Genomic DNA, 14807 nt, shown 5'->3' on the forward strand with positions numbered 1-14807 from the left:
ACCTGGGCTCTCTGCTCTAGTGAGCCATTCACTCCTTGTAGTCAGTTGCAGTAGAGCAGGTGTGAGACCTGAAGGCTCTTCACCTTGATGGGACACATGATCTATAATAGGATTCCCTTGCTTTGGATGATAAGTTTTGGACATATGAGCATTGCTGCCTTGCTTGTGCTGATTCCAAAGGTGTTTAAAGAATAAAGCAACTTTCTGTGTTGGCTTAATTTTATGAGTACAGCCCTGTTCCCTCTCAGAGCAACTTATCCAGGATTTTTATTTATGTTCTAAATATAGTAGGTTTTAAAATTTAGGCTGGGTTTTTTTTTTTGTTTTTTTTGTTTTCAGCTCATGAAACAGCAAATGGACTTAAGGCTTTAACTGCTTTCAGTCTGTTTTTGGAGTATTTTCTATTTTCAGAGCTGAGATTGGTGGGTTTAGTTTCTCTTTAGCGTTGGCTGTCAGAATTATAAAGGGTGTGGTAGTAATTTTTATACGATAGAGATTTCTGAGAAAAGCATGGGTGTGCAGAAAAGAGACAGAGAACTCTGTATGCAAGGATACAGTTCTGCATAAAATTGGAGAAAAGGATGATAGTGTATTATTCTGTGGTTGTATAAAGAAAAATTGGTTGCATCTACAAAAACTCAAAAAAGTATTAGCTAGCTGGATGTTCCAGAGATGGTGAGAACTCCTTTAACTGCTGTTTTATGTTGAGTTTGCCATCAAGTCACCTAATATCATCTGATTAAATTATAAACGTGGCAGAAGTACCGTTGTGTCCAGAGATCTGAAGTTGGGAGGGAGTATCAGCAGAAACATGAGGTGCTCCAGCCTTCCATTTCTAGCAGCACTGAGTGGATCTGTGCAAGTTTGCAGATATGCTGCACTGTTGGCCTTTGACTATCACTGCCTACCCAGTCTGCATAGCTGCTTCTCTTGATATATCCAGATGGCCAACCAGGGCCCCCATTAGCTCACTCCCAGGTTCGCCTGCCTTACTCAACAAACTGTACCATTTTTGATGGGCCTTGTTAGTGTATATGTCTTGAGGAGATATATAGGAAGTATCTGTCTGCTGCTGAATCAGGCTAGTGCTCATAAACTAGAAAACTACTCTAACCAGGCTAACTTGATGAGTAAATGAGCTGATTAGGGAAGGCCTACACAGCTGTGGACAGCATTCAGGCAGCTATGTTCACTAGTTACAAGCCCAACCCATGCTCGTTTATAGAGCCCGGCCTTTAAGTAGCACCTACCAGAGGGCAGAAACAAACCAGATTTAGAAGAGCTACATGCTGTTATGAGGTTATCCTTATTCTTAGTAAGTTCATTAAAGGTCTCAGTGTCTAGCATTGGGAGGTTTGTTTTTATTCTGCTGCAGTCTGGCTCATAGTCTCAGTGTGTGAAACAACTGAACAGTGGCCTCCTGCAAAGCAGCATTGCTTTTACTGGAACTCACAAGACTGTTCCCCCTATGTTGTCCTGACCTCTTTTATGGGCTCTCTTTCATAGAGAACTATATTTTCGTTCTTTTTGGTGGTGGCTGGTGGTAGTTTGTTTTTTTAAATACTTGTGGGTTTCTCTTGCTTAGTTTCCCTCATGGGTTCTTTTTTTCTGTCTCTGTTTTTACTAAACTTCACTTCTTTTTCATTTTCTTTCTTTCTTTCTTTTTTTTTTTTTTTTTTTTTTTTTGGTTTTTTGAGACAGGGTTTCTCTGTGTAGCTTTGCGCCTTTCCTGACTCACTCTGTAGCCCAGGCTGGCCTCGAACTCACAAAGATCCGCCTGCCTCTGCCTCCCGAGTGCTGGGATTAAAGGCATGTGCCACCTCTGCCCAGAAGTACTCTGGCTCTTAAATTTTGACGTTCATTTAATAACTTCCTGGAGTTCCAGAATCTTGTTGAACTGCTAGAGCCATGTCATGTGGGACTTAACCATGCTGTCCACCAGGAATCCTCAATCTCTCAGAAACTTACTTCCTTCTTCATCCCAGTAAAAATGGGCTCATCTTTTACTTCTCTGTGCCCCAACATTGAACTACTATTCCCTACACAGTATAAGTATTATAAATATACTCAAATCCTCAGTCACATTAGTCAGTGTGATTGAGGATCACTACATAGACAGCAGATTAGAAAAGCCCTTCCTCATAGGAAGCCCATTGGACACACTGTCCTAGTTTAAGCTGGATCTATCTTCCTCAATGAGCCCCATGCATGTTGAGTCAACATACTTTGTCAGAGCTTCATTCTTCAGGCCATGTTTTGACAGATAGATGGCTTATCAAAACCAGAAATCGTTTCATAATCTGAAGGCTCATCTGTGGATCCCCTTTGCTTTCAGAACAATTTCACATTCTTTGCATTGTTCCCTTACAGGGTCTTCTCTTCAAGCATTATCAGTTACCATCCTAACTTTACTTGGCTACAGAATGCTTTTACCTAACACCCTTAATCACTTGCTTTCTTTTTTTGATCCTGGTACTCTGATCTCTGAATGCCTCTTCCTTCTTCTTTTCTACCTTAAATGGGGCTAGCATGCTCTTCATGCTCTTGGAGACTTGGCTTTTTGCTCTCTTGACTGAGCTCAAAAGCGGGGAGTAAAGTTTTAGATGTGTGTAGTAGTCAGTAAGGTTGCCTGTAGTTTTAACATTTAAAATGTCTGTGAGGCATCCAAGTTAGTTCTGTCTCAACATAAACTTAATTTTTCTCTAAAAACTAATGGACTGAGCCAACTTAATTGTGGGAATTCACTCTACCAATGAACTTGGGGTATCTGGCCCAATAGAGGCATGGTTTTTCTGGGTACATGACTGCTTAAAACTGAGGAGGGGGCGTGTTCTCTCTCTCTCTCTCTCTCTCTCTCTCTCTCTCTCTCTCTCTCTCTCTCTCTCCCCCCCCCCTCTCTCCCTCCCCCTCCCCCCTCTCTGTCTCTCTGTCTGTCTCTCTCTCGACCTGGATGGCTGGTTCCAATCACCCCCTGGGCAGAACAGAAGATGACAACGGCTGTTTATTTTGTTTTGTATCCATGAGTGTATTTCTCTCCATTTTATATCTTTTTTTTTTTTTTTTTTTTTGGTTTTTCGAGACAGGGTTTCTCTGTGTAGCTTTGCGCCTTTCCTGGGACTCACTTGGTAGCCCAGGCTGGCCTCGAACTCACAGAGATCCTCCTGGCTCTGCCTCCCGAGTGCTGGGATTAAAGACGTGCGCCACCACCGCCCGGCTCCATTTTATATCTTAATACCCTTTGACAGACTCTCGTGGATTCGCTTAGCACTTAATTGTATCTTTTGTTTATTAATCATTGTAACTCAGACAACTGTGTACCATGCCATGTGTCTTCCCAGCACTGTCAACATGCAATGGTAATGACTACTCTTTAGCTCTTGGGCTGCAGGTTCATGTCTTGTCCTTTCATAATTTAGAGTAGATGGTTATACTGGTTATACTGGTGTACAGTTTGTGTTAGGTTGTGTATTAACTATTATATAATGTGTATGTGGTTTATAAGTATTTCTGTAATGCTTTAACAGTAAGGAGACAAATTTTATTTCTTTGCCTATGATTTTGTGTCTTCTAAATTACGTTGTCAGACTATATCCATAGATTTAGTAAACTCTTTACTCTTTAAAATTTGAGTCCTACTTCATGAGTGAAGATCATATAAAACTAATAAACGTAAACATTTCAGTATTTCTGTTTTGGATTCTTATCAATTTTAAGTTAATTTCATGTAGTTTATTGTTAGACACAATAGAAATAGGACTGTTTTGTCAAGGTTAGCATCGTAGTAATGTATTATAAGTTTTGAAAACTACTAAGTAGTCTTTAAATATTTGTGAGTGAATTCTCAAGACATAATTTACTCCTGATGTGGTAGCATATGCATATAGTGCTAGCACTGGAGAGGTAGAGGGAGGAGGATCAAGAATTCAAGACCATCTTTGGCTATATGAGACCCTGCTTTTAATATAAAAAGAAGAGGGAAAGACATATGTAAATTTGGAAGAAATGTACACCAGAGTCATTTTAGAATCCCATCCCTTTTAAAGTTTTCATTTAGTAGTGTTAAAGAATAGTAAAGAGTGGCAGCATCAGACAGCATCCTGAGTGGTGAACACTACCTCTCAACTAAAACAGGTTTATGTGCTGGGTCTGAATGTGTGTTTTGGTATGTTGTTTGAGACAGTGTCTTTTTATGCCCCCGCCCCCATTTATTTTATTTTAATTATGGGATGGGGGATACCCATGGAGGCCAGAAAAGAATCAGATCCCCTGGAGTTAGAAGTGGTTATAGGCCACCAGTGTAGCTGCTAGGATCTGAACTTAGGTTCTCTGCAAGTGCTTTTAACCTCTGAGCCATCTTTCTAGCCCTTAGGTTTTGCTCTCAACACAGGCTTGCAGATTCCCATGTAGCCCAGGTTGGCCTGGAACTCCCAATAATACTCTTTTCTCAGCTTCCCAAGTTCTCCAATGTGAGATGCCACATTTAGTGTGTTTTTAGAATCTACTCTCATAAAAAGCCAATTAGTTCCGAAGGCAAACTGTTCAAACTGGTTGTAGTTTTGGTACTGAGTTGTCAATTTAACCCAGCTATGTATTTAAAGATTTTCTTCACAGGGCAGTGGTGGTGCTCGCCCTTAATCCCAGCACTCTGGAGGCAGAGGCAGATGGATCTCTGCGAGTTCAATTCGAGGCCAGCCAGGACTGTTTCACAGAGAAACCCTGTCTCGAAAAGGAGATTTTCGTCTATACTTCTAGTTTATCTGTGAAGGTTTTTCAGTAACTTACTCAAGATGAACTATATTTTAAAATTTTTGTTACCTCTTAGGACATTTGGGATTTATTTTTAATCTTGCATATCTCAGAAGTGAATTGTTACATATCTTATTTTAATACTTCTTTGCCAAGAAGTGATACCTTCAGCAGCAAAATGCAAAGTGTGGCATTTCTACCCACATGCTAGAAGGATTGTAGATGTCTAGCTACGTTTCTAAAACCTGTAAGGCTACCCACAGAGGGTCTCAAGAAGCCAGGGATGTCTTGGGTATGAGCCATGTCTCCACTGTGTTCACCTCCGTGGCTTCATATGCCCTAGAAGCACTGGCCTGAGTTTATATAGTCATTCCTTCCCTAATTAACTTAGAGGGTTGTTACTGTGAATAAAGTATGAGTGCTTTTAATCTATCTCAGTATAGGGAAGGACAAGTCACTTCTTTACCTCTTGGAAATAGAGCCCCAAACTAAATTACCTTTAGTAATTTAATTAAAAGGTCTAATAATTTGTTTTATTATTGCCCATTGAATAAATACAAGTATTTCAAAATTAGCCTTAAATATAACTTGAACTATGTAGCCATTAAAATGATGTTTCAGAGCTGGGTGTGGTGGTGTACACCTTTAAGGCAGATCTCTCTGAGTTTGAGTTTGATGCCAGCCTGGTCTACAAACAGAGTTCCAGGACAGCCAGGGCTACACAGAGAAACCCTGTTTTGAAAAACAACAACAACAACAACAACAAAAGACGTTTCAGAAAAATGTTAATCTTAGTAGAATTGCCATAAGATGTTTTTTGAGAGAACATCTAGTATGAAGTATACACAAGGGTATGTATTAGAGAGGATTATTAGCTATGATTATTTCTGAATGGATGAAGTGAAATACTGCTTTATCCTTGTTCTGTTTTGACTTTGCAGTTTCAGATAAAAGCTCAAAAGAAACATGCATTTTGAAAACATAAAATTACTATACATTTTTTAAATTTAATTTCTTTTTTGGTTTTTCGAGACAGGGTTTCTCTTTGTAGCTTTGTGCCTTTCCTGGGACTCACTTGGTAGCCCAGGCTGGCCTCGAACTCACAGAGATCCGCCTGGCTCTGCCTCCCGAGTGCTGGGATTAAAGGCGTGCGCCACCACTGCCCGGCTAAATTTAATTTCTTGATTGATGAGAAATAAAACAAGCAGATATGGACTATTAGGATGTTTTCATGTAGAAAGTTTGTGGGTTTTTTTTTCAAATGGGAAGTGGCATTTGTGTACCATGGAGTGCTTGTGGAAGTCAGAAGACAGAAAACCTTTGTCAGAGAATCAGATCTCTCCTCCCACCATGTGGGTCCTGGGGTTTAAACTCAGTTTGTCAGGCTTGGTTGGCAAGTTCTTTTATCTTCTGAGCCATCTCATTACCCATTTAAGGAATAACACTCTTGTGTACATATACACAGATAAATATATTGAGTGTATGAAAACTATTTTAAACATCTCAGAAAATTAGATAGCTCTAATTTTCAACAGAATGACCCTCCCCCCCCTTTTTGTGAAGCCCAGACTGGTATCAAACTTGATGACAAGCCTTCTGCCCCAGTGTTAGGATTATAGACGTGAGCCACCAAACCCAACCCTTTTTTAAAATTGTCTTTTTCTGCTTAGTATAGTCTTTCTGAAGTAGCTTTTCATGGATAATCATGCCAGGAGCCCGTGTACTTAAAGGCTTAATTGGTCTCACGGGTTTTTTCAAATTTTTATTTTGTTTTGAGACAGGTTCTCACTATGTAGCCCTAGCTAGCCTAAAACTGTGTAGACCAGGCTGGCCTCAAACTTACAGAGACCCACTTGCTTCTGCCATTCAAGTTCTGGGATTAAAAGAATGCACTGCCATGCCTGGCAACATACACATTTTTAGTATTTTTCCTTGCTTCCCTCGGAGTCTTTAAAGGTTCCCAGTATAATTTTGAGTCTCATCCAGTTGTGTTTCAATGTTGATACCACTTCATCATGAACCTTTGACATTTTTATGTTTATAATACTTTTGAGATGGGTAAGAGTTCCCTTTCTGATACAAGCAGATTGTGAAGGGCAGTTGTGCAAAATAATCTCTTTTTAAAGATTTATTTATTTATGTACTTTATATTTATATGGGTGTTTTGTCTGCATATACATTTGCATACCAGAAGAGGACATCGAATCCCATGAGACTATAGTTACAGATGATTGTGAGCCACCATGTGGGTGTTGGGGATTGAATCCAGGTCCTCTGGAAGAGCAGCCAGTGCTTTTAACCACTGAGTTGTCTCTCCAGCCTACAAAATAACCTTAATAGAGTCTTGCCAGTTCAAGATTTTATGATTGCTCTTTGTGGGTGCACAGACTTGAGATCCTGATTCTTAGGCAGCTGAGGTGGGAGGTCATGAGTTCTGGTTTTTTTGGGTTTTTTTTTTCCAAATAATTTATTTGTATTTTGTGTACATTGATGTTTGCCTACGTATATGTCTGTGTGAGGTTGTCGAATCCCCTGGAAAATAAATTACAGACAGTTGTGAGCTGCCGTGTGGGTGCTGGGAATTGAACCCAGGTCCTCTGGAAGGGCAGCCAGTGCTCTTAACCTCTGAGCCATCTCTCCAGCCCAGACAGATTTTTTGGTTTTTCGAGACAGGGTTTCTCTGTGTAGCTTTGTGCCTTTTCTGGAACTCCCTCTGTAGTCCAGGCTGGCCTCGAACTCACAGAGATCTGCCTGTCTCTGGTGCTGGGATGAAAGGCCTTCGCCACCACCGCCCGGCCAATCATGAGTTCTTAATCCTAGGCTAGGCTACATTGTCAAACCCTATATCAAAACAAACAGAAAATGATTTCATGTTTCTGTGTAAATGTAACACTTTTCTCTGGTTTCACTTTTTTCTTTTCTTTCTTTCTTTCTTTCTTTCTTTTTTTTTTTTTTTTTTTTTTTTTGAGGTGGGTTGGCCACAAACTTTCCCTGTAGACCAGGCTGGCCTCAAACTGAGAGATCCACCTGCCTCTGTATCCCAGGTTGCTGGGATTAAAAAGTGTGTGACACACACACACCCAAAGAAAGAAAAGTGTGTGACACTACCCTACCTGGTTTCACTATTGGTTTTTCTTAATGAAATTTTTTTTTGATTGTATGTGTGTGCATTGTGTGTACAGTAGAGTACATGTGCCACAGTAGAGTGTGGATGCCAGAGGACAGTTCTGTGGAGAAACTTTGTTTCTCCTTCTACCTTTATAATAAGTTACAGGCATTGGACTCGGGTTACCAGCCTTGTACAGCAAGCACATTTAACCACTGAGCCTTCTAACCAGCTCTGGTTTCAGGTGTTGTTTTTGAGCTAGGTTCTTAGTAGCCTAAGCTGACCTAAAACTTACTATGTAGACCAGGTTAGCCTTGAACTCATAGAGAACTGCCTGCCTTTGCCTCCCAAATGGTGGGATTAAATGCTTGTGCTACCACACCTGACCCCAGTTTTATTGTTTTTTTTCTTTTCTTTTGTTTTATTTTTGTATTATGTGTTTTTACATCCTGACTGCCGTTTCCCCTCCTTCCTCTCCTCCAAGGCCTCCCTCCCCCCAATCCACTCCTCCTTCTCTGTTTCTTGAGAAAGGGGCAGGCCTCCCATGGATATCAACCAGCCACGGTATATCAAATTGCAATGAGACTAGGTACCTCCTCTCCTATTAGGGCTGGCCGAGGCAACCCAGTAGGAGGAAAGGGTCCTAAAAGCAGGCAACGGTGGCAGCCTCTGCTCCTGTTGTTGGGAGTCCCACAAGAAGACCAAGCTACACAACTGTAACATATATGCAGAGGCCCTAGGTCAGTTCCATGCAGACTCTCTGGTTGTCAGTTCAGACTCTGAGACCCCCTGTAAGCCCAGGTTAGTTGATTCTGCCCTCCCTTTTTCTTAATGATTGTTCTCTTAAATCTCATTTTTTTTCTCTCTCTCTCCCTTTCTTTCTTTCGTTCTTCCTTCCTTTCTTTCGATTTACTTATTTTATGTATGAGTGCCTTTATTAATGTATGTGTACCACATATGTGCCTTGTGCCTGAGGACAGAAGAAGGTATTAGATTCCCTGGAACTGGAGTTACAGGTGATTGTGAACTGCTATGTAGGTGCTAGGAATTGAACATCAGTCCTCTGCAAAAACAGCCAAATGTTCTTAATTGCTGAATAGCTCTCCAGCCCCTCTTAGGGCCATTCCTTATTTTAAAAAATAAAATAAAATTTTAAAAATAGTATTCATAGTTCTGATTGTGTACTCAGAAAGTGCTAATACCAAGTAGTATGTATGAAATACTGGATTAAATGCGGGAAATTAGCTGATCTACTTGGGATTTTTATGTTGAGATGCCTTGTATATCCAAGCCTTACTATTTATTTCCTCCTATGGGCTTTTAAATTAACACTCTTCTTGCAAAATGTAGTCAATTAAAACATCTTTCAATATTGTAAGTTGTGGTACTCACTACCTAGTGTTTTTACTCACCCTCACTGCTGTTTCCATGGGAGAAACAAGAGGCATCTGAAAAGTGTGTGGGCCAGTGGTTTGGTTCTGAGACATTCCAGGCAGAATTAACTCTGGGCTTGCTCTTCCACAAGCTGATGTGTATGCTCGTTATTTGGATTCTGTGCCCCTTGCTTTGTATGTTAGGCTCAGTGAATGACAGGAACAGAGGTATCATAAAAAGGATATGTGATTACTGGATATTTAAGATCGTCTTCCCTTGTGCTGACACTGCTTTTAGATTTTTATCTCATGATCATTCCTAATGTATCCCTATTCCATTGTGAAATTGTTGTTTAGTTGCATTTACTTAACCAATTGGTGTTTTCCTACTTTGTTTTAAAGTGTCTAGTAAATCACATTCCTGTTTTTTCCATCATCATTAGTCTGTGTTTTTGTTGGTTTCATCTCACATACAGGGGGTTGATTTTTTTTTTCCAGGTTTAAATTCTTGGTTTTTTGTTTTGTTTTGTTTTGTTTTTGTTTCTGAGACAAGATCTCATATAGCCCAGGCTGGTCTTGAACATATGTTATATAGCCAAGGCTGGCCTTAAACATTTGGTCTTCCTTTATCTGTTTCCTAACTGCTGGGATAAAAGTATATGCCACTGCATTAAGCAAACTTAAATTAATATTATTATATTTTAGTAAGCCTTATTGTGGGGAGGGCAGCCTAAGCTTAAGTGAAAGCAGCCATGAATCCTTGGGGCTGATGGTTCTAGGACTCAGTCTCAGGGCAGTAACAGTAGATGAGAGCCAGACCTTCCTGCAGCTGGGGCACATGGTTTTTTTCAGTTTCTTTACCAAGGGTCCTGTGTCAGATGTGAGCTTAATATGAGTGTTCTAAATTGTATACTGTCTTTAGTTTTCAGAGCTTTATTAGGAGGGAAAGGGAGGGAGGGGAAAGAGGAGAGCCAGGCCTGGAGAGAGAGAAAGATGGTGGGGGGCGGGGAGCAGAGCAGAGAGAGAGCAGAGTGAGTTTGTGTACTGTCTTTACTGCATAGTTGTATAGCTTTGTTTTTTTAAGTTATGATTTGAGTGAATAATTTCTTTTTCTGTTTCTCTGCAGGCTTCTCTACAGTTTAGCCTTTAATGCCAGATTTTTGAGGCACCTTTGGTTTCTCATCTCTTCAATGACAACACAGATGATTACAGGGTATGTGCTACACAGGTTTACAGATTGAGCCTAAAGGCATGGAAAGTGGCAGCTTAAAGAAAGTGTTGTAAGAGTGTTTTAAAGTACTGCGTGCACTTGTTCTGTCATGTTAGAAAATTGTATTCTGAATGGCCTCAGTTACACACACACACACACACACACACACACACACACACACACACACCCCAGAGAGAGAGAGAGAGAGAGAGAGAGAGAGAGAGAGAGAGAGAGAGAGAGAGAAATTAGTGCCTAATTTTACAATTACCTTATTTCAATTACCTTATTTGTAAACTTTATTAGAATGTGGCTTTATCCGAAGGGAAATTTGTTTTTAAGATCTCAGACATTGGGGTTTTTCTCTGAAAATTTTACTTCATTTTATGTGTAGGGATGTTTTACCTGCATGTATATCTGTATAATACATGTGTGGTTGGTGCCTGTGGAGGTCAGAAGAGGGTGTTGAATCCCCTGAGACTGGACTAGTGGTTGTGAGCTGCCATATGGGTGCTGGGAATTGAACCCCAGTTCTCTGGAAGAGCAGCCAGTGCTCTTAACTGCTGAGCCATCTCTTCAATTCCTGCTCTGCTCCTGTTTTTGGTTTTTTGTTTTGTTTTATTTTATTTTGTTTTAATAAAGCAAAAAACTAACCAAGTCTCACTGTGCAGCTAGCCTGGCTTGGAATTTACCAGTCCTGCCTCAGCTTCTGGAGTACATCCAGAAAACCTCTTCTTAGTGGTAGGGAAACTTCCTTTCATGTGTAGCATTACACTCTGAACTACTTGGATGTTTTTCATTGAATCTTAATGATTGTTACATGAATAGAGTTTTTCTCAGCCCACTGTGATTGGTGACTGTCATGAAGGCCGAGTGATTTATCTGGAATCAACAGATGAGAGACACCTAGATTAGATTCATACTTAGAAAATTGAATATAAAAGGTTTGGATGCATTTTAATACCCTGATGTGACCTTGACTTTCAAGAACAACAGTTTACTTAGGGCAAGAGGAGATTGGAGATCATTAGGACAGGAAATTACCATTGACCTGTAAGTACCCCAGCTTAGCAACACAGATAATGCTATGGTCTGCCTGATAAATTGCCTGTTTGTTTATGACATTTGTCTTTTGGTGAGGAAATGGAGTCATGATGTGTGAAAGAAAAATGATAATGTTAATTATATTAAATTACTAATACTATTTTATAATAGATAAAGCTATATGGTTTTTTTTTTTAAGCAATTGTAAAGGTAGTTGAGATTTTGGAGTTTCTTGTTACTTGTTTACTTTATTAAATTCCAGGAACATAAACAATGTATTAATATAATCCTACTTAACATCTCATCATACTACTTTTGGGAATAAAATTAAAAATGAAACACCTAATTTTTCTGAAAATAACAGCGAATTTAGTTGGAAAATAGTCTCACAGCAAGACTAGGTCAGCAGGGAGACCTGGGTCAGACCTGGGAGCCTGTCTCATTGTCTCATCAGGTAGCCAAGAGGTTCCAGGCCCAACTGAGATGCAGCCTGTACCTCACCCCAGGCCAACAAGTCTAGGAGTAGGGGTGGGTAGATATTTTGCAAGGCTTAGGTGTTTTGTTTTTTATTTTTTCAAGACAGGGTTTCTCTGTGTAGCCTTGGCTGTCCTGGAACTCACTTTAGACCAGGCTGGCCTTGAACTCAGAGATCCACCTGCCTCTGCCTCCCAAGTGCTGGGATTAAAGGTGTGCACCACCACTTGTCTCAAGACTTGTTTTTATTCAAGTGTGTTCTTTCCAATATTTCCCATCGAAATGAGACAGTTTAGTTTCTGACTTACTGAAGCTAAAGCAACTGACAGCCAGCAAATAGCAACTCTACCAATGGCTACTCTTCTTGTGGTCACTGCACTGTCCACAGAGGCCCCCTGGGGCATCCTTAGACAGGAGCCCATTCAGCAGGAAAAATGGGGAGAGGGAGTAGTCTCCACAGAGAGGTGCAAATCCTTCTTCTGAGGGTGGATACAGATGGCAGGGATTCATCTGAAGTCTGTAATCCAACCAGCTTTTGATGTCCTACCCGTTACATTAAATTATAGACTTTTTATATTTGCTTCCATGTCTCTTGAGATTGACCTAATTTCAGAAGGATAATTGAGTCTGTGTTTATAACAGTAAGAATGGCCTGTTTTTCATTTGTCCCTGGCCCGAGAGTCCACTGGTGCACTGGTGACTCTTACTTCCAAGTTCCATTTTCCATCATTCAGGTGAGAGTGATTAACTTCTTTTGCTCACCTCATGGAATTAAGGAGAAAACAAATAAGTTAATATTGGTTAGCAGCCTTAGTCGTCTGCCTGAGTGATCCTGCAGTTGCTTATGGTAATGTAAGGACCAGGATTCACAATAGGAGTGATTCTTCAGTGCTGGCTCAGCACTGCTTAAATGTAGGAAACATTGGCTACTCGGCAACTGTTAACACTTGCTGGGCCTTGTTCCCTTAAATAGTATATGCTCCTTGGTTTGATGTGATTTTTATGGCTCTGCATTGATGGGCTAGTGAGCTAAAGGGTACTGACCATTATCTTTACTAGTATCAACAAAATAAATGGCAGTGAATTAATTACTTTGGTGTGTGTCAGGAAAATTTTTTTGTGGGTGGCCTTGTGGCACAATAAGGACTCTCTCAGAAAGTGGAGGCAAAGACCTGTTCTCATGGGACTGGGCAGGGGAAGAAACCACTATTGTGCATGTTTAAGTCAGCCCCCAGCTTTCTTGACTTGTAGTGAAGTAGGACAGTATATCTGTCTGCATGGGTGCAATGCCCATGGAGGCTGGAAGAGGGCATCAGATCCCCTGTGACTAGAGTTAACGAGATTGTTGTGACCTGCATAGAGTTCCTGTTCTCATTCTAGATCCCGTGAAGGCAGTACCATGCAGATTCAGAGTCCCATCTTCATCTGCCTCACCCCCCAAGATACATAGCTCCAACCCCACCCCCTGTAAGAACTCTAGAAGGCTTCTACTCTTCCATTATGCATGTGTGGTGTCAGTTTCTTGGTCTTCACTCCTGTTCCTGTCTCTAAAATGTAACTTTTAGGAGCTGGGCATGGTGGGGCACACCTTTGATCCCAGCACTCAGGAGCCAGAGGCAGGTGGATATCAGTGAGTTTGAGGCCATCCTAGTCTACAAAGTGAGTTCCAGTACTATCAGGGGTGTCACACAGAGAAACTCTGTCTTGAAAAACAAACAAAAAGAGCTTTTGTGGAAAACATCCCCAGAGAAGCAAGAAGGTGTAATGTATACCCATGAGATGACTCGAAGGTCTCCATTATAGAAGGGACATGATGCTTCCTTGTTTCGAAAGAACTAGCCCTGTTTTCCATATGACAGACTTCTATTAGAAAGAAAGGAATAGATCACAGCTTGTGATAGGTAGTGGAGACAAAAAGTTTTCTACAGACCCATCCTGTGACAGGCAAGGAAGCCACTTATAAACATGGACAGGAGGAACAAGGCACCAAGAGGAACGGAAGCTGTGATTCCTGAAGGTTCTAATTCGGCTTTAATGTAGAACTGTTATAACCCTTTCTGAAAGCAGGGGACGAGGTAAAATGTTCTGTGCTGCCACAGACATTGGCCTTTGTTAAATGGAAGTTTGGGAAGAGAGGGTGGTTCTCCATGCAGGAACCAAATCTTCAACCAAAACTCTCCAGGACTTTGGCTTGGGACTGTGTCTGCTCTCAGTAGCTGCCTAGTCCTGTGGGTGGCAGAAACAGGGACCCATCAAACATGTTCATCTGGTGGACTCTCTTGTCATTTTTGGTGCCAGTTACTAACTTGTGTTGTCTCAGGGAGGGACCTTTCTTTCCTTTAAGTAGTTTGATTGTTGATGTAAATTTATTTTCACTGAATATATTTATCTGCTATCTTAATCCCTAAGCTAAAACTTACCTTGAAGTACCATTTTGTTTCTGCTTCCCCTGCTTTAGGTCTATGGTGCCATTGCTTCAGGTGATATCAAGGGGTTCACCCATGTCTTTTGAAGACTCTAGTCGGATCATCCCACTCTTCTATCTCTTCAGCTCCTTGTTCAGTCATTCACTGATTTCCATACATGACAATGAATTTTTTGGTGATCCCATAGAAGGTGAGAGGTTTTTTTTGTTTTTTGTTTTAAGATTTATTTATTATTTATTATGTATACAGCATGTATGACTGCATGCCAGAAGAGGGCACCAGATCTCATTACAGGTGGTTGTGAGCCACCATGTGATTGCTGGGAATTGAACTCGGGACCTCTGGAAGAGCAGCCAGTGCTCTTAACCTCTGAGCCATCTCTCCAGCCCTGGTGAGAGTTTTGAAAAATGGGTTTGCTGTTGGTGTCAGTG

General features: G+C 40.8%; 1 protein-coding gene across 1 annotated transcript in view; it reads left to right on the forward strand.

Moving 5' to 3' along the window:
- Positions 1–14807, forward strand: part of Ube3c (ubiquitin protein ligase E3C) — a 111648-nt gene that overhangs the window by 36654 nt on the left and 60187 nt on the right. The window contains exons 11-12 of the mRNA XM_059257788.1: positions 10352–10438; positions 14409–14566. Of these exons, the coding sequence (XP_059113771.1) occupies positions 10352–10438; positions 14409–14566 (245 nt within the window). The remainder of the gene's footprint in view (positions 1–10351; positions 10439–14408; positions 14567–14807) is intronic.

This window comes from Peromyscus eremicus, chromosome 3, assembly GCF_949786415.1.
Source record: "Peromyscus eremicus chromosome 3, PerEre_H2_v1, whole genome shotgun sequence".
NCBI lineage: Eukaryota > Metazoa > Chordata > Mammalia > Rodentia > Cricetidae > Peromyscus > Peromyscus eremicus.